This window comes from Phodopus roborovskii, unplaced genomic scaffold, assembly GCF_943737965.1.
Source record: "Phodopus roborovskii unplaced genomic scaffold, PHOROB, whole genome shotgun sequence".
NCBI lineage: Eukaryota > Metazoa > Chordata > Mammalia > Rodentia > Cricetidae > Phodopus > Phodopus roborovskii.
In genome coordinates, this window is record NW_026126480.1 from 22,603,960 (window position 1) to 22,626,216 (window position 22,257).

Here is a 22,257-nt window from a genome sequence, read left to right on the forward strand (position 1 = left end):
CCAAAGAAAGTGAGTTTAGTAGTTAACAGAATACTGCTTTCTTTCTGTTTGTTTTAGACCGGGTCTTATACAGACTGGCTGGCCTCAAATTCACTATGTAGTTCATGATGACCTTGCTCTTCCCTAGTTCTATGTTTATGGGCTTGTTCTGCTCTGCTCCACTGATATATTTTCTTCCAAGCCTCACTTTTGCATTATAAAGCAATGATGCAAACTTTCTTAACTGTCAATAATTTCCATAGGCAGAAAATATTGTTAAATATTCTAATATCCTATAAAAGGAAAATAAAAACTAAGATTTTTATGGTAAGTTTCATCTAAAGGTTAGATCACTAAAATTTAAAGGTGACCTAAAAACGTACCTCTATCTCATCAGCTTTTTGCCAAATTTCTTCATGACTCAGGCTACTTAGAACATTCTGTACAGCATGCTGATTATAAAATCAGCTTTGCTATAGCTCCAGAGCTATTTTGACACCCTTCCCTCCTTTAATTTCTGTTTCCACAAGGCTGGTAGCATCCCCAAAGCAAAATTTATCCGAGTGATAAAATAATTATATACTCTTCTTATTTCTCTGAGACTAACTCTATGTGGAAGAGACTAGTAACTTTTTGTTACTTCTGGCCATTTCTTCAAGGACCTATTTAGATATTGTCAACTTCTCTGCCTAATGAGACCCAACTTAAATGATTCCAATTTATAACAGATTATGAGAGACTATCAAATTTAGTAGTTTGGAAGGGCCTTGTACATGCTCTACTATCAAGACACACACACACACACACACACACACACACACACACACACACACACACACACAAAGCACCTAAACATGCTCCCACATACACACATGGTGGAGATTGAGCCCAGGGACATTGTGCATACTAAGCAAAAAGGTCACAGAAGCTATGCCCCGGGCCCAAATCTAAGTTTGTTATTTATACCTTCCCTGTGGGGGGGGGGGGATTTTTAAAAAGCAACAATTTCATACTGCTTAGGCACATTTACTTCAGACTTGTACTTGGTAGTCATACAGTGTGCTATTCTGACAATTATGCTCATGTGTTAACAAGAAGGAAGGGGAAAAGACCCAAGTTGTTAAGATGGTAAAACACTTATCATTCTTCTACTTTTATTATTAAATTTGGAACCCAGTCAAAAATAAGAATAAAATCAAAACCCTACAATGGTTATTCTTTTACTTTATTCGTTAGCATGATTAACCAGCAAAAAATTAGCTTACTATATTTTATAATAAGCCTTTTTGTGTATATATTTTTACCCAGTGAGGTATACATTAACTTGAAATTTTAAAAGTCTCTATCATAGCTTCAAAGGCTCTTCATGTTACTTTTATAAGAGTGATCCCAAATTGAAAGTTCACCTTTATGTTTGATTTATTAAGCTGTCTTTTTAAGAATCAAAATTCAGCTAATATACAAAAACTGAATCATAACAAAGAAGTGAACCTTACTCAAGTATATGCATAACTAAACATCATCATAACTGTAAAGAGGCCTGATGACGAGAACTGGTGGTATGAGATGATCTTACGTACCAACATGGTGTTGTCGTGTTGGTGAAGTCACATTTCGAATACAAGGAGTAAGCTGAGACTCTGCTCGCTCATGAGATGAATCTCGTGATCTGTCACTTGACCTCCGTCTATCTCTTGATCGTTCGTGTCCCCCACTAGCACCATGAAGACTCATTTTGGTGTGGTCGACTCCTCCCTTAGCAACTCGTGAGGCAGTGCTGATAGGTTAGAAAAGGGAATTAACCATAAAAGCAGAGAGAGAGAGTAAGAGAGCAATGTGCTTTAAATGAAAACATGATTAACATGACTGATATTTTAAGTACAAAATCAAATGTTACTTTTGTATTCTGAAACCTGATTTATGAACATGAACTCTTAGGTTTGACAAATTCTGGAGTAATGTGTTCATAAAAACCATAATCAAATTCAGTGTTTTATAGATGAGAAAATTAAAACTCTCCTACCACCCAGTACTGGTATTACAGGCATTCACTATTATTTATGGCATCAACTGACTTCTATAAGTATGCTTAGTAACAGGAAGTACACAGGTATTTTAAATTGCTTTGTAAAGTAATCTCAGATGGAGAGAGCATCAAATTCTAAAACACTAAAATAAAAAAAAAAGAGGTTTGGGCAAAATAACTGTTCTTATCAAACAAGTCTCCAAGAAAACATGATGAACTCATTTTTAGAACTTCTTCAAATTTGTTGTTATTACTATTTTAATTTTTGAAAAGTACTTCTCTAAAATACTCTTTCTGATTCTAGAAAGTCAGAAAATTTAAAAAATTCTATATGTTACATGAACTAAATTTTACTGCGAGAAGTAACTGAGAACATCATTTAGCTAAAATAATCTAGTAACAGAATTCACTCTCAGTATTATGTTTTGTATACTACAGGCACAGCTATGTATTAAATGACAATTTAAGATCTAGTATTAACATCTGTTCTTATCAGTTTAAGTGCCAATAAAAAGAAGCTCTCTCTAGAGCTTACCAATGTAGCAATAACTCATCAATAATACACACAGAAAATGTCAACAATTTATGTTATCTAACTTCTAAATGTAAAACACGTACATCACAAATACGTAACTACTAAATGAAATGAGAGATAGATAAAATCTTTAGAATCTTAAAAGAAGAAGGCACTGCCAAAAGATTAATGTTAGGGGGCTGGCAAGACGGTTCAGCGGGTAAGGGCACTCACTGGCTGCCAGGCCTGACAAACTGAGTTGGATCCCAGGGACCTACCTGGTGGAAGGAGAGAACCCTGTCCTTCAAGGGTTCTCTTTACCTCCACACGCGAGTCCCACGAAAATCACAAATAAGCATGTAGATTAACTAGAAACTTTTAGAGCTAGTCACTAACTCCTGAAAAATATATAGAATTTTAATAATGAAAATGGAAACAAAAAATAAACAATGAAAATACAATGCAGGTATAGAAAAGGTAATGGTAGTAATCACAGCCAGACCCGAGATAATTTGGCAATGTAGCATGTTAGTTTGTATGACAGCTCAAAATTTAAAAAACAGTATAGCATATTTTAGAAGTAGAAGGAAGTCTTGGTTGTACAGTAATAAAGATTTAGAGCCAAACTCTCCTTTACTACTTATATAATATTTTGAGTTATTTAACATTCTGGAAATAGGCTCCTATCTGTACAATGAAGGTTCTAAGACTCCATCTACTTTCTACAACTGATGTTAGGAGTAAACCAAGTATATTAAACAGAAAGGGCAGCAAAGCACCAGCCACAATGCACCTCTTTAATGCTAATTGTTTAGTTACAACATATAAGGACAGAAGAGTTCAAACTTCCAAGTTTGCTTAGTCATACAACACTAACCAAGATGGTAGTGACTCTGTAAGCTGAGTCTTGCTTCATTCTGATGTCCCCTCTACATTACAATACTTTCTTTTACCAAAACCACACTGGTTAAAATGTAATCTTCAATTCCAAAGCCAGATTTAAATCCTTCAGTGACTCAAGGTTATCTTTTTTTTGTTGTTGTTGTTAGTTTATTAACTATACTGCTTTTGTTATTTTTGTGGTTTGCTTCACTGTGGAAGTCAATCACCACCCTGCTATAACAGAGAGTACAGGTATAGAAGATAAGGCAGACTCAGTTACTCCTGGAGAGATGAAGTCAGCCTGTTAGCAGTTGCCTTAAGAAGACAAAAAACTTTCCACTCTCATGTTCCTTCCAGAAAAAGAAGGGAGCAGTTATATTCTTAGAACACAACCGTTTTCTTCAAATAGAACCAAGAGATTCTACTACTGGAACCAGAATTTCTGAAGCAGAATTAAAGGAGTTCATATTAATAGAAGGAACGCATGTGGGGGTGGTGAAGCCCCAAAAACCTCTATTATGCTCAGTGCTAAGTTTTAATCATTTTGAACTACAAGAAAGCAAATTTCCTAAATGTGATCTTGTAATTTTATGGACTGTCCAATCACAACTTTGGCTCAGGCAAACACAGACTAAATGTTCAGTTTGAATAAGCAGACTAATAAATTTAAAAGGTGTTTTTACAAGACATCATTTTAGCTTAAAAAATTAGACACTAAGTGTTCTACTGAAATATTGTCTTCATTTCTAAACTGCTTAGGTTTTAAATAAATACCAACTGTCTTCACATACAAGTATCTTTTCTTTATAAGCCAAATAGCATACACCCTGAATCAGCCTTCAAAAATCAAGTGTTACAGAAGACAAATTATATTCTCCTCTACTTGATTAAGTAATTTTAGATGAGTTAAACACTCTACAGACAAAGTACAAAATAAAGAACAAGGACAAGTAAGTCAAAAAGACAGTTCTGCTTTGGGCGGCATTCAAAAGAATGTGCACTATGTTAACCAAGATAGGAGAGAAAGTAGCTCATACCCAGTACCTGCCTCTAGCCAAGACAGTAACAGGACTGCAGTTATTCCCGTTTAAACAGCTTCACAATAACAGTATAAAAAACAAAATAAATAGAGCTTGTGTGTGGTGTGGGCCAAATTCAAATATGACCTACTGGATGGAATCCATAAAGGAAGAAAAGTGAAAAGGTAAAAATATGGTATATAAACAAAGTCTGGACTTCTCCCTAATTTGATGAAAATTACAAAGCTACAGATTTGAAATGCACAATAAGTTGCTGTGGTGGTTTGGAAAATGGCCCCCAAAGTAAGTGGCACTATTAGGAGGTGTAGTTTTGTTGGAGTAGGTGTGGCCTTATTGGAGGAAGTGTACCACTGTGGGGGTGAGCTTTGAGGTCTCATATATGCACAAGATATGCCCAATATTCAGTTCACTACCTGTTACCTGCAGATCAAAATGTAGATCTCTCAGCTCCTTCTCCAACACAATGCCTACCTGTAAGCCATTATGCTTCCTGCCATGCTAATAATGAACTAAATCTCTAAAATTACAAGCTACCCACAACTAAATGCTTTCCTTAGTAAGAGTTGCTGTGGTCATTCAAAATGTCTATTCACAGGAAAAGAAACCCTAACTAAGACAGATGCCTATACACTTAAAAGAAAAAATGCAACAGCATATAGGTTCCCATGGGTCTAGAACAAAACCATCTTTCAAAATCAAAAGGAGAATACTGACATTTTAAGACAAAATATAAAATTGATCACATCTATTCAAAAGGCAAAAGGAAACAATTCTAGTAGAAGAAAAAATAATAATGCCTGGTAACAATGTGGATCTCTACAAGGAATGAAGGACCCTGAACAGAATAACTTCATGGGAAAAATATTACTCTTCTTACTGTTTTAATCTTCTTAAAAGATTAGCTTGAACAACATTTGTAACAATATGACATGAGGTTTATAACAGGCAGATGAGTACAATAGTACAAAATGTGGGATGGGAGAAATGGCAGTACACTGTTGTGAGGCTTTATACTACATAAGAATTGGCATATTGCTGGAAGGTAGATTAAAGATAGTGTACTGGAAATGCTAAAACAATCATTCATTCAACATAGAATTTTAGTTAAAATGTTAAAAACTGAAATAAAATACACACACACACACACACACACACACACACAATTATTTGGGACTCAATGGGTAAAAGTATTTTGCCTCATAAGCATGAGAACCTAAGTTTAGATCCCCAGCATCCATGTAAAAGGCGAACACAGTAATGTGTCTGCAGCCTCAGGGATGGGAAGCAGGGTAGTTCTCAAAGCTCTCTGGCCAACCAGGTTTAGTGAAGAGATCCTGTTTCAAAAAACAAGCAAGAGAGTGATAGAGGAAGATAGCATCAATCTCTGGCCTCTACATACCTGTGTGTGCAAGCACACATAGAAATACACACCAGAAATACGTGCCAGTTGAACCAAAAGATGACAAGAGAAAAATCAGAAAGACGGGAGGAAAAAAAGGAATAAATAGAAAATAATAGCAAGCTGATAATCATATACAAATTATCTAGGCCACTAAAATATAAATGATCTACACCATAAAAGAAACTATTTGACAAATACAAAAGCCACACCTAACTATCCTGCCTACAGGAAACACAAATTAAATATGAAGGTATAGGTGACAGACATTGTAACAGCAAAATAGAGCTCAAAGACTAAGTTCTTTCATTAAGAATACATAATACATAACTCAAATGTTTTTCTGCCTCAAATCACAAAGCAGAAACTGATAAAATGAGAATAGGTAACCCTACAATTACTAAAGATTTTTAAGGTCCTTATATTATTTTTATATTGACTTACTTGATTACTTATGTATTATGGTAGTGAGGATTAAACTGAGAGATTTATGCATAAGTGCACACTGACCTATACTCTCATGCCTACTGCAATATTTAGTAGAGGAAGGAGACAGAAACCAATTAATGTGATTTTAATAACACTATCAACTGATTTGGCCTGACATATACAATACTTCATAGAACAGCAGGAAAATCATACTTTTTATGTGAACACAAACATTTACAATAACAACCCATATTCTAGGCAATAAACCAAATCTCATCAAACTTAAAAGAACTTAATCATACAAAGTACTTTCTGACTATAACAGAATTAAATTAAAATTGAAACATATTTGAAAAATAAAGATTCAGAAATTAAGTAAACAAGAGTAGAAAAGAAGTTTTAAAATTCCAAACACAAAGAAACTAAAAATCACCAACATATCAAAATGTGCTATGGCATGATAGTATACTAGTACTTAGGGGGCCAAATTCAATGACCTTAGTTTTTTTTTATCAAGAAATAGAAAGACTTAATCCAAAGAAAAGTAGAAAAAACCAACAAAGAGCAGAGTGAAAAATCAGTATAATTATAAAACAAAAGAACAATCAAGAAAACCAATGGAAGCAAAAGCTTAGAAGATCAGTAAAGTTAAGAAGCCTTGACCCTAGTCACTTAGGAAAAAGACTGAGAAGGAAGGCACAAATGGCTACTGTCAGCAATGGTATGTTCAAAGTCTACTGAAATTCAAAGAACAGCTAGTAATATCATAATAATGACATTGACGATGATGATAATAGTCATTCCAAAATTCAGTAACTTGGGAAAATTACAAACCTACCACAGTTCACTCAAGAATGCAGATATGCTAAACAGCTCTATATATACTAGAGAAATTGAATTTATAATTTAAAACATTCCTTCAAAAAAAAAAAAAAAAAAACCCTCCAGTTCCAAAGGGTTAACCCTATGCAACTATCCCATAAAACTGAAAACACAGAACTTCCCAACTCATTATGAGGTCAGCATTATCCCAACAAAAACAAAAGGCATCTCAAGAAAACTATAAACAAATAGTATAAGTGTTTTTGAGCATTACAGCACTATGTGAAAATATAATAATATCACTAATTAAATGCAATTTATGTAAAAACCCAGGATTGGTTAAATAATGCTATTAGTTATTGAAGGAAATAACATATCTCAATATAGAGATAAAATAATTTGACAAAATCCAAATCTACTCTTGATTTAAATCTAAAATCCAAACCAAACCAAATCAAAGACTCAGCACTTCATCAAGCAGATAAAGAGTATCCATGGATCACATTCAAAATACTCTGCCCAGGAAGAGAGAAACAAAGTCAAGGGCCTCTAATTGCAGTGTGCTACTAAAGGGCTATAGTCTGGATCTCAGTGTCTCCCCAAAAGTCCACATGTTCAAGACTTGGGTCACTCACTTTGGAAACTGTTCTGGAAAATAGCTTGTTTCATGAGAAATAAAACATACTAGTCACATAGCCGAGATGTGACTAGTATATTTTACCCATCAAGAGATAAAACATGTATCTATAAAACTTAACCTACTCTGGGCCATGGTGGTGCACACCTTTAAATCCCAGGGAGGTAGAGGCAGGAGGATCTCTGTGAATTTGAGGCCAGCCTGGTCTACAAAAATGATCCAGGACAGGTTCTCAAAAAACAAACAAACAAAAAACCCTTAAGCTACATATACAAATACTTTTCTAAGTTTTATCTGTAACCACTCCAAATTGGAAACTGCTGGATGCCTATGGGCAGGTAGATAAAACTATTGTGTTATATTCCTACAGCTGATAAGACTCAATAAAACATAAATATTTTTCACAAGTTATGTAACTTACTGCAGGAGTAAATCTCAAAACAACTATGTCAACTGAAAGAGGAAAACATACAAAATACTGGGTAAAATTCTGGGAAATACAGACTATAGGTAGAGTCAGAAGGCAATTGAAAAGGAAAAGAAAAGGGCACTCAGGAAGCTTTTGGATATGAAATATACATCACCATACTCATGGTGGTTGAGGATTTATGGGTGCATAAAATATCTAAACTTACCAAACTGTATACCAAAACTTTTTTTTTTTTTTTTTTTTTTGGCCACACAACCTGCTTGAGACTACCATACCAGGAAACCACTACTGAGACATGTTCATTATGCATAAGAAATTTCAATCAAGCTTTTCTTCTACTAGTCTTTTTTCCTTCCACAGTTTCTCACTCACTCACACTAAAGTTTTCCCCCTCAGTCTACACAGACTCTTACACACAGCTGTATAGTTCATGGTCTCAGAAACCAAACATATTTATCTCAACAGATTAAAAGCAGCTTCTATATCAATTGACCACCATCTACAGAGCTCACTGACCAACACTAACCAATAAAGCTATGACAATCATCCACATCAGATTCCTCAATCATGAATCCTTTCAGATTACAGTTTCTTAGCAATAAGGAACCATTAACTTATACTACTTTCTGCTATGTAAATAAACCCACTTTACATAAAAAGTCAATCAAAACACCTACCCGCATTTAAAATTTTTACAACTTTAACTTACAATGCTGCTTATTTCTTTATGGAACTCTAATTTATTAATTTCAAAAGGGCTCAGTTTGTACAATGAAACTATAAGTCCTACAACAGAACTGTCATTCAAAAGTAATGTATCATGTTTTAAAAGTACAACTCTAAATAGTCCTTTGAAGTTTATGACCCAAACCACTGTTTCCTGAAGAGATAATATGCCAGGGTATAGCCAAACTATGGAATATCATTCTTATTTAAATAAAAAATGTATAATAAAACTACTAATAAGCCTAACTTTGTGAATGAATCTCAAGGGCATTATGTTGTATGAATAAAAAAAAAAAAAGCAGAAGCTTATATACTAACACATCAAAATGAAAATATTGGAGAAACAACTCATGGCTTGACAAAGGTTAGAGTTGGGAAGTTTTTCTGTACCTTGATAGTGGTAGTGGGGAGGGGGAATTCCCACATCAAAGAATAATAACTCTTACATATTCAGATCTTAGTAACTTTTCTATTGTCATGACAAATACCATGAATACGGCAGCTAAGATAGAAAGCATTTATTTGGAGCTCAGGGTTTCAACCAGTTATAGTCTGGCTGGAAAGCATGACAGCCAGCACACATTCATGGTGCTGAAGCAGTAGTTGATAGCTTTTAACTGAAGAGGGAGAGGAAGGGGAGGAGGTGGGGAAGGGGGAAAAGAGAAAATACAAATGGCATGGGCTTTTGAAATCTTAAAGCCTACCCAGTGACAAACTTCCTCCAATGAGGCCACACTTCCTAATCATTCCCAGTCTCACCAACTGTAGACCAAGCATTTAAATACCATTCTCATTTAAAACATCTCACACACACACACACACACACACACACACACACACACACACACACACACAGAGTCACAATTTTTAAAACAATTACAGCAGAATTGAAAGTAATATCCTCAAAAGTGAAAAGCAAATCAAACAAAGACAACAGTATTCATGCAATGTGCAAGTTCTTAAGAAAGGAGAGGGAAGGATAGTGAGTCACCAGCCAGAGGCAGAGGAAGCAATATGAGAATGCCTTACTGGGAAAGGGTACCTAGCCACATGGCTAAGAATTATGGGTCAATTTAAGTTGTAAAAGTTTGTTAGTAAATAGCCTGAACAATAGGCCAAACAGTTTATAATTTAAAAAAAGAAATGAAAGGAAAGAGGAGCAGAACTAAGACAACAGAATTTCAGAAGCCACTGACATAATAGCATTCGTATCAGAAAATTGTTAACATGAAAAACTGTAATATCGACAGTGTGACTGGTATTCATTTATAGATGGTGACCATAATGCAGCAGAGAGACCTGACAAGTATAACAGCAGTAATTGTTACTTTGAGAAGTTATCTTAATACTTCTGTCTTAGGTTTCTGTTGTTGTGATAAAACACCTTGATCAAGCCAGGCTGTGGTGATGCATGCTTTTAAATACCAGTACTCGGGAGGCAGAGGCAGCAGGATCTCTGTAAGTTTGAGGCCAGCCTGGACTACAAAGTGAGTTCCAGGACAGCCAGGACTTCACAGAGAAATCCTGTCTCAAAAAACAAAAACAACAACAAAGAAAAAAACACCATTGACAAAAACAAGCAGACAAACTAGCTAACAAAAATCATACCCTGGTACCCTGGTATATCTTAATAACATCTGTGACCTCTAGCTGAAAGTTCAGGATATATCTAGTAATCTAATTAATTTATCCATTAGTTGTCTGAAATCAGGGTTAATTAAGTCCGAGGTCTGAGATATGACACAATTTCAGGGTTCATGCTGCTAGCCTCAAGTAAATCTGACTCAAACCAAGTTTAATTTCTTTACCACATTACAATTTTCCAAATATCTGAAAGTGGTTCTTTCTTTATATATGAGTTCTTGATAACAGAGAATGGTAGGGAGGGTATGAAGGAATAACAATAGCCATACTACATGGTTGTTTTGTGTCATTTATTAACAACCATCCTTAGGACCTTCTCATACACAGCATTAAAGCCATATAATGGTGTCTAAGAGACCTTACATATACCCTTAGAATTCTTTACATTTAGTTACCTGATCTACCATACATTCAAGGGTATTTCTACAAAGGGGGGGGGGCAACACATATTTGAAGGGTACATGTTATACTAACTGCATAAGAGAAAATTTAAAGTTAGTCTACTTTTTAAAAACACATTTCACATTTTCATCTGGTCTTCTTTAAGTTAGTCATATTTCTGTTCCAATGTGTTGTACATGATTTAAAATCAGACCCAGGATTTTTTAACAGTTCTTATGCTTCTATACAAAAATTACTAATAATTGGAAGACCATGATTGAATGCAATTCCTTTCTTGGATAATTTGCACCCTTTTCTTATGTCTCCTTCTACTGGTTTCCATGTCGTTAGCAATGCTTGTTCTATTATTTGTTATTGGTTTCTAGCGTTCTTCTCTAAGAAGCTTTCAAAACAGAGCTGAGGTCTCTCCTTCATTGTTATACACCAGTATTACAATTCCCTGAACCTATCTTAGTACTTCATTAAATGACCCAGAAGAAACTGGAGAGTGTTTCCATTTTCTAAAGACTCATCTCATTTGGACCCTATTTTTCTTTTTTATTTTTATATGGACTTAAATACTTTACAGCTATTTGCTTCATTTAAAACACCATGTATATCTTTAATGAACTCAAGATGAAATCAGAGCAAGTTTACTGTCAGAAAAAAATAAAATCAAAATTACATTTTTACTTAACTCCTTAAGACATCCTTCTTTTTGAAGAAATATAATATGAAACCATGTTAATCATTTCTCTGGTTAAGTTTCAGAAGAACTACAATTAATTAAATGACATATATATACAGATATATATATATATATATCTGTATAACCCAACTCTGCTATAGATAACCATGACAGAAGCTTCATAATTTTTAGAATGTATCTTATATAACAGAACATATAACAATATCTGGAAGTCATTTTAAGGCTACATGTGAATGGTATACATATATTCATATTTGGTTAAAAATGCAACATCTGAAGTATTTTTTTAACTAGAACAATAACATTTCTTCTATATGTTTTAAATCCTTAACATATTTATGTAATGAATATGTACCACTTTCATAATAAGACAAGCATTATTATCAGAAAAGAACGAGCAGAACCAGAGAAAAGCATTCTACAAAGTATGAGGTAAGAAGATTCAACCTGAAGTTCTCCTTTTATAATTTCATTATGGTAATAAGCTTATAAAATAATTTTAGGCTTCAAGATTCCCAATATAATATTATATATTTATGCATATACCACATAATCAATATAAATATATAATATATACAATAATATATTCATGCACACACATATATCAGAATAATTGAATGATAATTCATATTTTTAGAGACTAGGCAGTGAAATAAGACAAAAATGTTATAATTACTTGCATTAGAATGAAGTAATTTTAATACACTGAATATACCAAAAGTCCCTACAAAATAACTGGTAATGAAGGCAGAGGAAGATTTATTAACATGCTAAATTGTGCTAAAATTTCTTAATCAAGTACGCATTGTCACCTGTGAAGATTTAAACTATCACACCAAAGAGCAATTATCCTGGTCTATAGTTTTTTTTATCTGATTTAACATTAAATTAATTTAACACAAAGATTGTGTCTGGCGATTCTCTCAGTAGCAGCTTTTCGATCCTCTGCTCGAATCCTGTGGACTAGACAGTCACTTACCCAAACAGAGCATCCCCATTCAAACAAATTCAGTCTTGTAAAAAATTACTACATATAAACAGTTCCATTTATCACTAATTCATTCCAAAGCAAAAATCTCCTTAATTCCATCTTGAGATAATTATTTCATTTTCTTTATCTTGAATTTTATTTTCAATGTATCAAATTGCTTCAAAATTTGTTTCCTTAGTTAAGTTTTGCATTCATAAAATACTAAATATAATGCATTCTCAGGTTATATGAAATAACAAAGCACCAAACCCATGAAAACAATAATAATATACTCCATTTATTTTAAATGTGCCATTAAACTGAAACCAGAAGTATGGTCTTTTAAATTTAGAAATGTAAATGCCTATTATGAAACAAAGGCCAACATTTCTCTTTCTACCTCTCTTATATTCTTTCTTGTATATAGTTACAACCCAGAGATAGCATGTAAAAAAAGAATACACACCTTCCTTTAGTATATGCCAGGGTAGACACACAAAAACAAGAAAAAAAATTTAAAATCAGAGTGTAAAGGGACTCTGCTTTTTCAAACAATGCAGCACTGGAAGCCAGGTCAGCATCCTTGGGCATTACTAGGAAACTTTAGTTCATCTGGTATTTCCATCATCCTCAAGATTCTTCTGAACAATCAGAAAATCTTCCAGTCTCCTCCTACCTCACCTGTCCACAGACTTCCTTTAGCTTTCCCCTTTCTACTGTGTAATCCTGCTGTTGCAGATATTTAAGCTTTAAATGTTCAGAGATTCAACCCCCTCTAAATATTAATTCAGCTCATTTTCTCACAGACACTGACTCAGCCGTGGGTTGTGCAGCACTGACGTTTCTAACCAAACAGCATCATCTGAGCTGTGATCATCCCACTTCTCCATTCCTGAACAGTGATTGGATATTGTAATTGATAGGCAGGTGGAAGAAAACGCAGGAGACAGGGCTTAGAGATATGTAGATATGTTGCCAAATGCCATCTGTAAAGCTAATTCTAGCTCTGACAGCTTGCCAGGTTTTAGGAAGGAGGATGCAGATAATTCCATTCCTTCCAGTATCAGTGTATCCCTTGTAGACAGTGAGCTCTTTAAAGCCACAAGGAAAATACCTAAGAATCCACCCGACAACTATTCTGTTAAGAACCAAACTTTCCTATTTTAACTATTAAAGGGGAACTGCAAGGTATAGTTTTCGTGTAGTCTCAAAAAAATGAGCATGCATGCTTCTGTATGGAAACGAAACCTTGCAAAGTCTGATATTTATCTTTAGAATCCTTGAGCAGACTTCAGATAGCAGTTTTTACATAGTCATATTCTACCAAATTCAAGGGCTTTTAATGTGCTATTTTTTAAGCCAGACATTTTAACATTTTACAAAAGAGGTGTTAATTTTCTTCTTTAAAATAGTTTTTAAAAAACTCTAATTTGTAATTTAAAGAAAAGCTATCACATTTCAGACCAAGTACATGTCAAATGAAATCACTGTCAACAACTTCAGCAAGCTAGGCAGTTCCTCTACATACATATAACTATAATAGTTAACACATATGTATATAGCACAGAACATTAATTTTAACTTAATTTATTTGTATACGAACTGCAGGTCCATCATAGCAAATCTAAATTCAAAAGACACTGTGGGAAATATATATATATATAATGTACATATACATATACACATATATATATATACACATGCAATAACAACTGATGAAAAAATGGGTCATGGATTTGAAGGAGACTGGGGAAAGATATATACAGGAGGATTTGAAGAGAGGAAAGGGAAGGAAGAAATGTTTTAATTAAATGATAATCTCAAAAATAATTATATTACCTAGAAACTATACCAAGCCCTTAACTACCAACAAAAGCTAGTATACATAGAGAGTAACTATTATTACTTTAATAAATCCACACTTATTTGATCATAGCCAGTAATGAAGGTAGGGAGCATTAAACAAAAGTACTAAAAATGAAAGGCTATTTAAAAATCTACATAAAACAGCACATGTAAAAAGACAACCTTTAAATTACCTAATAAAATTGAATGAAGAAAATTATGCTCATTTATTTACTATTTATAAAATCTATTTTACTATTTATAAATTGTCAGTTTTGCTGGAGACACCATACCTAAATTACATTTTTTTTTTTTATTCTCAGTCTCCATGATCTAGAGATAGCCATACTATATGTAAGCAGATAACTGTTGGAAATTCCCCAAAATGTTGATTTTCTCATTCCCTTTTGTCTAGAAGGAAAAGATAATGGCTAGGGCTACACATCTACCTTGTGATCATGAGGGAAAAGTCAAACAAACTAGGATTTTGACCCTGATATTCTTAAGCAACTATGATGCATCAGGTATCTCTTACCTCTGGATTTAAGTACCAAAACCACCACCTACAACAACAACAACCCATGAAAGACAGGGATTTTCTTTTTTACCCAAATGTTAAAATACTTAAGAGTGAAAAGGGCAGCAGGGGGTGGTGGTGAATAGATGGAGATACAGAGTTTAAAAATATCAGCCATGAATTAGTAACATCAGTCTGAGTGATAGGAAATGAGTTCATTATACCTGGTCTGTAATGATAAATTATTTAAAATGAATGAGAATCGTGTCTATAAATTAGAGCTTTGTGATTTACATGTTGGATGGTCTTGAGCAAGACTATTAACCTCATTTTTTCCATCTACCTAATGGAAACAGATATACTATTCAAAGTTGTGTCATCAGATCCAGGCAAGGTAATCTCCTGAAGGTCCTTACAGATATATCCCTGTTCACACTAATTCTCTAAGCGCCTCAATACTAGCTCATCTTATTTTCCCCTAACTCAAACTGACAATGACCCTTTCTCTAAACTTCATTTTACAAGTTAGGGCCATGATTTATGTGTCCTACAATTCTCTAATATATGAATAGTCAAGCACTCTATAATAGTGCCCACAGCACCCTGACATCCTTTGAATTCCCTCCTGAACTGATACCATTAAAAAACTATTTGTGTGTATGCATGCATGTTTGCATAAGTTTATGTACAATACCTACACATGTAGGTGCCTGAGGGCACATGGATCCCCAGAGACCAGGGTTAAAGGGTGCTGTGAGCTGCCAAATGTAGGTGCTGAGAACTGAACCCAGGTCTTCTGTCTAGTCGTCTCCATTAACATTTTTGTTGTTGTTTTGAGACAGGGTTTCATGCAGCCCCAGCTAACTTTGAACTGCTGATCCTCCTAACTTTACCTATACCAAGTGCTAGGGCTACAAGCATGCACTTCCACACCTAGCTTCAAAGAAACTTAAACCAATTTCTTCTTTCCCTTTCCCTCCACAGGAGGGTTATCAGTCTATAGCCCTGAGTGGCCTTGAGTTCACAGAGATCTGCTTGCCTCTGCCTCCTGGATGCTGCCACTACACTGCCCTGCTTTAATATTTTTTATTTCATGTTAATATCTTACAATAAACTATTATTGCTTACCCAAAAACAGCATCGAAAAATTGCTAATGAAAAGTCTAGCAGTAAAGTATGCTGTTAGCATATACAAAGCCCTGTGCTCAATCTACAGCACCACAAAAAATTAAAAATATAGTCATTAAGGATACAGAAATAGAGATTACTGAAATGAAAACACCACTATTATAAAATTTTCCCACTGAACGCATGAACCTTTCTAAAAGCAAATGATATTTCTACCCTTATCACTTCTTCATTAAATAATACACTATCATACACCAACAGAAACATAAAGAGTTAGAAAGCATAACACAAAATTCACTTGAAATACACACACATACACAAACACACACATGCACGCACTATGATACATACAACTATAGTCCCACACAAATGATAAAACTCATGTATCATTAAAGCCTCCAAAAAATGACAAGATAATTATCTAGGAAATAAATCTGAGTCCTACTAGAAAAACATAAACAACACAAAGAGTAAGACAAACCCCCCAAAAAAAAAATTTATACTGTGTGGCATTAATTAATTAAATTAACATTAACTTAAGACAACGCATGAAATTCTACAATATATGTAAGTATCTTGTCAGGCAGGAAGTTAGGAAGCACCTAATCACATATACTTTCTAAAAATGTAATTTAAGGTATTTAAAATAGTTTTTAATATTTCAAATTATGGTATTATTTTCAAGAAAGTTTATATTTGTTATCAGTGATCAGAAGAATTTTTTATTTAAGAAAACTAAACTTTCAGTAATATCCTCTACATAATAGTCAGAAGACAAAATTCTCTATGAAAACATGCTTACATACCTGTGCAATGTGGAATTTGAGCTGTCAGTTAACATCTTAAAATATCAGATTACAAAGTGTTCTAAATGAAATTCATTTTATCACATAGTGAAAAATCAAAGTTAAAAAATAATAAAGACAAAGATGAACTTTTGAGATCAATTTCATTTCATGCATCAAACTGAAAATGAACCAATAGTCTATCCAGAAAGATGAATTTTTCCATTCGATCAGTGAAACCATAGAATACACTTGAATATTAAGAATGTCCTGAGGCAAGTACTGACACACTTGAAATCTACACACATAATATATTTAAAGAAGAAACAAATTTCTATTAGACAGTTTCAAGTACATTAGAACTAACCTAATAGCCAAAATTCCAAACTGATCAAATTATAACACCTAATTATGCAGTTAACTAAGATGTTAACATAATCTAGAGGCAAAAGTATTCAAAGAAACCATAATACTAAAAAATTAAAACAAATGTTTCTCTATAACCTATTTCTAGAGAAACAAACATGCACAGTGCTTTGTAAGCAAGGCCACATCCTGACAGGGCTTGCCACAATCAAATGAAGTAATGGTTTTTATAATCAGGTTGGACAGAGCTTTGATATGGTAAATATATATATATATATTTTCTACCTACCTTGAATGTTTATAAAGTTTACGAGGTCTACTATGCAATTTCCGATCCCAATTCTCTGGATCGCTGGAGTTACTGTCATAGGGATGAGGCCGTCCTGCCATCCCACTTCAAGTTTCCTCACACTACTGCTCTGAAAGAACACATGTAGCACCCATAACCTACATAAAAGAGTAGTGTTGACCTTTAAATCTATTCCATGCAGAATAAAATAGCCACAGAATTTTATATACGTGAGATTATTATGGTACACTTGTAAGTGCTAAGTAGATCACAAAATACTAAACAGGTACGATGTCACAAATTAGATTAAAATAAACCCTTGAAATCTTTTAAAGGTACTCTCCACTTGATACATCTGCTAAATTTGCTACCCTTGTGCAACAGTTAATAATATAGTACTTACATTGAGTAAGTATACTTAAACAACTATCTAATTATTTCATGTTTCCAAACATCAATCAGTACCCCAAAAGCAAAAATAATTGGTAGAATGGTTACTTTATATACATTTTTAAGTGGAATATTTAATTGCCACAAATTAAGATACTTTAAAAAGAATCTTTTTTTTTTTTTTCTCTGTCAGGGATTAAACTGAGGACCTCATGGAGGCTATTCAAATGCTCCACCTCTAAGTTACACTGCCCAGTGGTACAAAGCATTTTAAGACCAAATAATAATGTTATTCCCTAATCCAAATTGATGCTAAATAGGTAATTTTGCTGACAAATGTATGTGTAAAGCTATCCTAATATTTCCTTACAGTACAATTACTACAAAATGCTTTATCAATGAATCCTATCAATATTTTCTCCATATGTACAAGGTTTATGACTATTAACCCTATCAAAATTACAAAGAAACTCAATAGTTTTACACAATACCTTTATTAAGCAATTTAAAAGTATATTAAGTATCCAAGCTTCCCAATCATCAAGATGATTGGCCTTATAATCGCATATACCTCAGAATTTCGGTAATTTTGCAGAAGTTTTCAATGCTGGTCAGTAGTGGAATTACAAAAAACAATGAGAATCAGTATATAAAATAGTCCTGATCTTAAAAACCACACATTCATTTGAAAATAGATCATATTTTACTTATAGGGATTGTGAACACACCACCACCACCACCAAACTAAATGATAAACAAATATATATATAACTTGGTTCAAATTATTTAGCAAAATTATGTAAATCTGACTAGAACCAGGTTTTCTGACACTGGCTCTATCACTCTCTCAACACTCATTTCTAACTGGATTTGATAAGAGTGAAATGAGGAGAGTTGTTCCCAAAAGTCAAAGCCAGGGTCAGTGAGGTGGCTCCTTGGTTGTAAAAGCACTTGTGCAAGCCGCCTTATAGCCTGAGTGGGAGATCCGACTCCTGAAGATCATCGATTGTCCTCCGACCTCCACATGCATGGAATGGTTTGTAAGTATACCCACACACACAATACTACTACCAGTAATACTGATAATTTTTAAGTTAAAGATAAATATCAAAATTGAGTAAATACCTTCCTGACCTCTATATGACCTCAAAATCTTGGTCTCTCCTATCAGTTGGGGTCTTCTTTATTCACCAAATTTAAAAGTCTGAAGTCATCCTTGACTTCTCACTTTCCCCTACTAAGTCTTCAAAACTTTCTTTTGATTCCTTCTTTCCCTTTTTAACCATAAAGCTGCTTTGCCTTCATTCTAAACTAACCTTGTCATCTACCAACATGCCCCTTGGTACATTTGCTTCAATGAAATTAAAAAAAAAAAAATTCTAAAAACTTTCAAAGGCTTTCTATTTCCCCCACCTAAATTATTTAGCTTAAAAAGTTCCTTCAAAAATTGGCACTTGAGTCCCAAATATCCACATCACAGTAGACAATCTGAAGTGTACTATTGTTGGATCTTCAAAAGCAATTACTGGAGTACTGAAAAGAGTTTTGAGAAAATATACCCCTGTTCATATTCAGAGACAACAGAGATAGTCTATGTTCCAAATAACTTAGAAACAGTCTACTGCAGAGGCTGGGCCTGTTGGTTAGGTCTGTAAACTTTTTAAGGAAAACTACCAAAAGTAAACTGAGAGAAAGGTGATTAGTTACTTCCACATTTCTATCTCTTAAAAGTTATATAGAGAAGAGGCAAGGAGAGTTATGACAGAAACCCCAAGACAAGTTTAACATAGTAAGTATGTGCTCCCTAGGACACTATTTCTAGATAGTATGAATTAATGAAAATGATCCACAGAAGAACATTTTTTAAAAGTAATATAAAGTATAAGGAGACAAGTTATTGTTTTCACTAAGTATCAATGAACTAACAAGCTCCTTCTATTTAAAACTATTTTAAACCGCCCTACATTATCATGTTTGTATATTATGAAGATATTTCAAGCTAAGATTAAAATCAAATTTAGCCAAAGCTCTATACTCTTTTCCAATGTACCCAGCAGCTACATATATAAGAAGTCATGTTTGCTCTTTATTACCAACCGGCATCCCTTGAAATCTCAGCCCGAGTCTTGTCTATCCTTTATCTTTGTAGGCTCAGTTTAAACAGAGTTGTCACACAAGAGCTTTTCTATTAAAGCAAAATTATTTCTTTGTGTGTTATGTGCCTATGTGCACATGTGTGTTCATCATATGTGTTGTAATCCAGGCAAACCCAGCCACACCCCTTGGGAACCCTGCACAGAATGCCACCCCTCTGTGTATGGCAGGCTTACCCTGGTCCTTTAAGGAGAAAACTCTACCCATTCTCTCTGTCTCTTTTCTGTCTCTGCCTCTTGTCTATCTCCTTCTCTTTCTTCCCTTCCCCTATATCTTTACCTTCCCCAATAAACCTTCTACATGAGTCATGTCTGCAGGTCTCTGTCCATATCCCACCTGCCATCTGCCCCTCACTCACCTCAGGACCCACTGCAGTCCCATCTTGAGTCATATTTCCCTATTCGTGTTGAATTTCTAACACCATGCACCTATATGCATATACATGTGGATGCCAGAGGTCAATGTAGATTGCCTTCAATTGTTCTCCACCTTATCTTTTGAGAGTTTCTCACTGTACTTGCTGATAGGTCAGGGAGCTCTAGGAATCAGTGGTCTCCAGTGCCTCCTACACTAGCATTACAGCCACATGTCTCCATGCCTGACTATTTCACATGTGTGCCAGACACCTGAACTCAGGTCCTCATGCTTGCATAGCCGGCAATTTACCAACTCAGATATCGTCCCAGTGCTTATTTTTATCTTTCAAACTAGAAATTCAAGTGTAGTAGTTATTAGAAAGATTTTTTAAGCAAGAGAAAACAATGAGGGCTGTGGTTAATGGTGTTTTTTTGCCAAAGTCCAACAGCGTGAGTTCAATCTCTGGGAGTCACATAATGAAATGGGGAAGTCGATTCCAGCAAGGTGTCTTCGATCTACACCCCCCCACACACACCCCATGGCAAACACATACACCCCCACACACACACATTGGCCCACACACATACAATCTTTTTTTTTTTTTTTAAAGATAGACCAATGAAGGGATAGAAGACTTGGAACCTTCAGTTAAAACAAAGCCAAATAACCAAGGTATGGGTGACTGAGACTGGTAAAGAATAGTCAAAAAGAGACCTAAGTGAACTAAATGGCCTAAAATAACCTCTGTATAGAAATAAACAATAGGTGTAGAGACTACCCCCAAAGAATGAATGTGTTTGTGTTTGACAGTCAAAAAGACACCTAAACGATCAGTTAATTCCTAACTAAATAGAAAACCTTTAGTGGAGCCTAGGATAGTAATTCTGAAGTACCAGAAACTTTAAGGTCTTAATTTAGGAATAAAAGTGATGGTAGCACCCAGTAAAGCAGAAAATACACAACATGTACATGGTAGTTTGGATGAGAATAACACCGTAAATTTGTATGTTTGATTGATCTCCAATCGATGGAACTGTTTGGAAAGATTTAAATGGGGTGGCCTTGTTGGGAGAGGCATGTCAGAGGGCAGATTTCAGAGTTTGGCAGCTCTTGTTATTCCTGCCATCTTTTTGTTTCACCATCATGGACTTCAACCCTCTTGAACAGTAAGCCCAATTAAATGCATTCCTTTATAAGTTGCCTTGGTCATTGTGTTTTGTCACAGCAACAGAAAAAAAGTAAGATGATGTAAAAATCACAAAGCATTGAAATTTTTCTAGAAAACATAATTTCCTTTTGATTAACCCTTTTAAAATATCCCTAAGGAGTATAGTATAAATCTATAAATTAACAGACAACTGAACACTCATTTTTAGAAACATCAAAAATTGTAGGATTTTTGAGGGACTTGAATACTACACATATAGTTGATGGGAGATATCATTCTGTAAATGTTTCTCTTACTGACTAATGAATAAAAGTACTGTTGGCCAATAGGGAAGCAAGATAGATAGGACAAGGAGAGGTGGAATCTGGAAAAAGCAGGAGAGAGTTGCAATGTGATCTCAGGAGAAGATGCATAAGATAAGACCATATAGAAATATATATATTACTAATTATGGTTTCATAATTAAGATAGAGCTAGCCAATAAGAAGCTCTAGTCATCGGCCAATAGCTTTATAACTAATAGAGTCTCTGTGTTATTTTGGGACTGACATGGCTGTGAAACCAGGCTAGCAGGAAAGTGCTCATATCAAAATGGCGCCTGCAACATGGGTACTAAGAACTTACACATAAAACTTGACAAACGTTTAAAAAGGGATTTTAGAAACAAAAG

General features: G+C 34.4%; 1 protein-coding gene across 9 annotated transcripts in view; it reads right to left on the minus strand.

The window, feature by feature from the left end:
- Btbd10 (BTB domain containing 10) overlaps positions 1–22,257 on the minus strand; it is a 57,527-nt gene that overhangs the window by 17,417 nt on the left and 17,853 nt on the right. For 3 of the 9 annotated variants that reach the window (XM_051192718.1, XM_051192717.1, XM_051192716.1), the window contains one exon: positions 1,560–1,756. In XM_051192718.1, the coding sequence (XP_051048675.1) occupies positions 1,560–1,713 (154 nt within the window). In that variant the 5' untranslated portion in view covers positions 1,714–1,756. Of the gene's footprint in view, positions 1–1,559; positions 1,757–13,054; positions 13,426–17,518; positions 17,677–22,257 lie in introns of those variants that run through there. The other 6 variants (XM_051192712.1, XM_051192715.1, XM_051192710.1 and 3 more) reach the window with 4 other exon arrangements.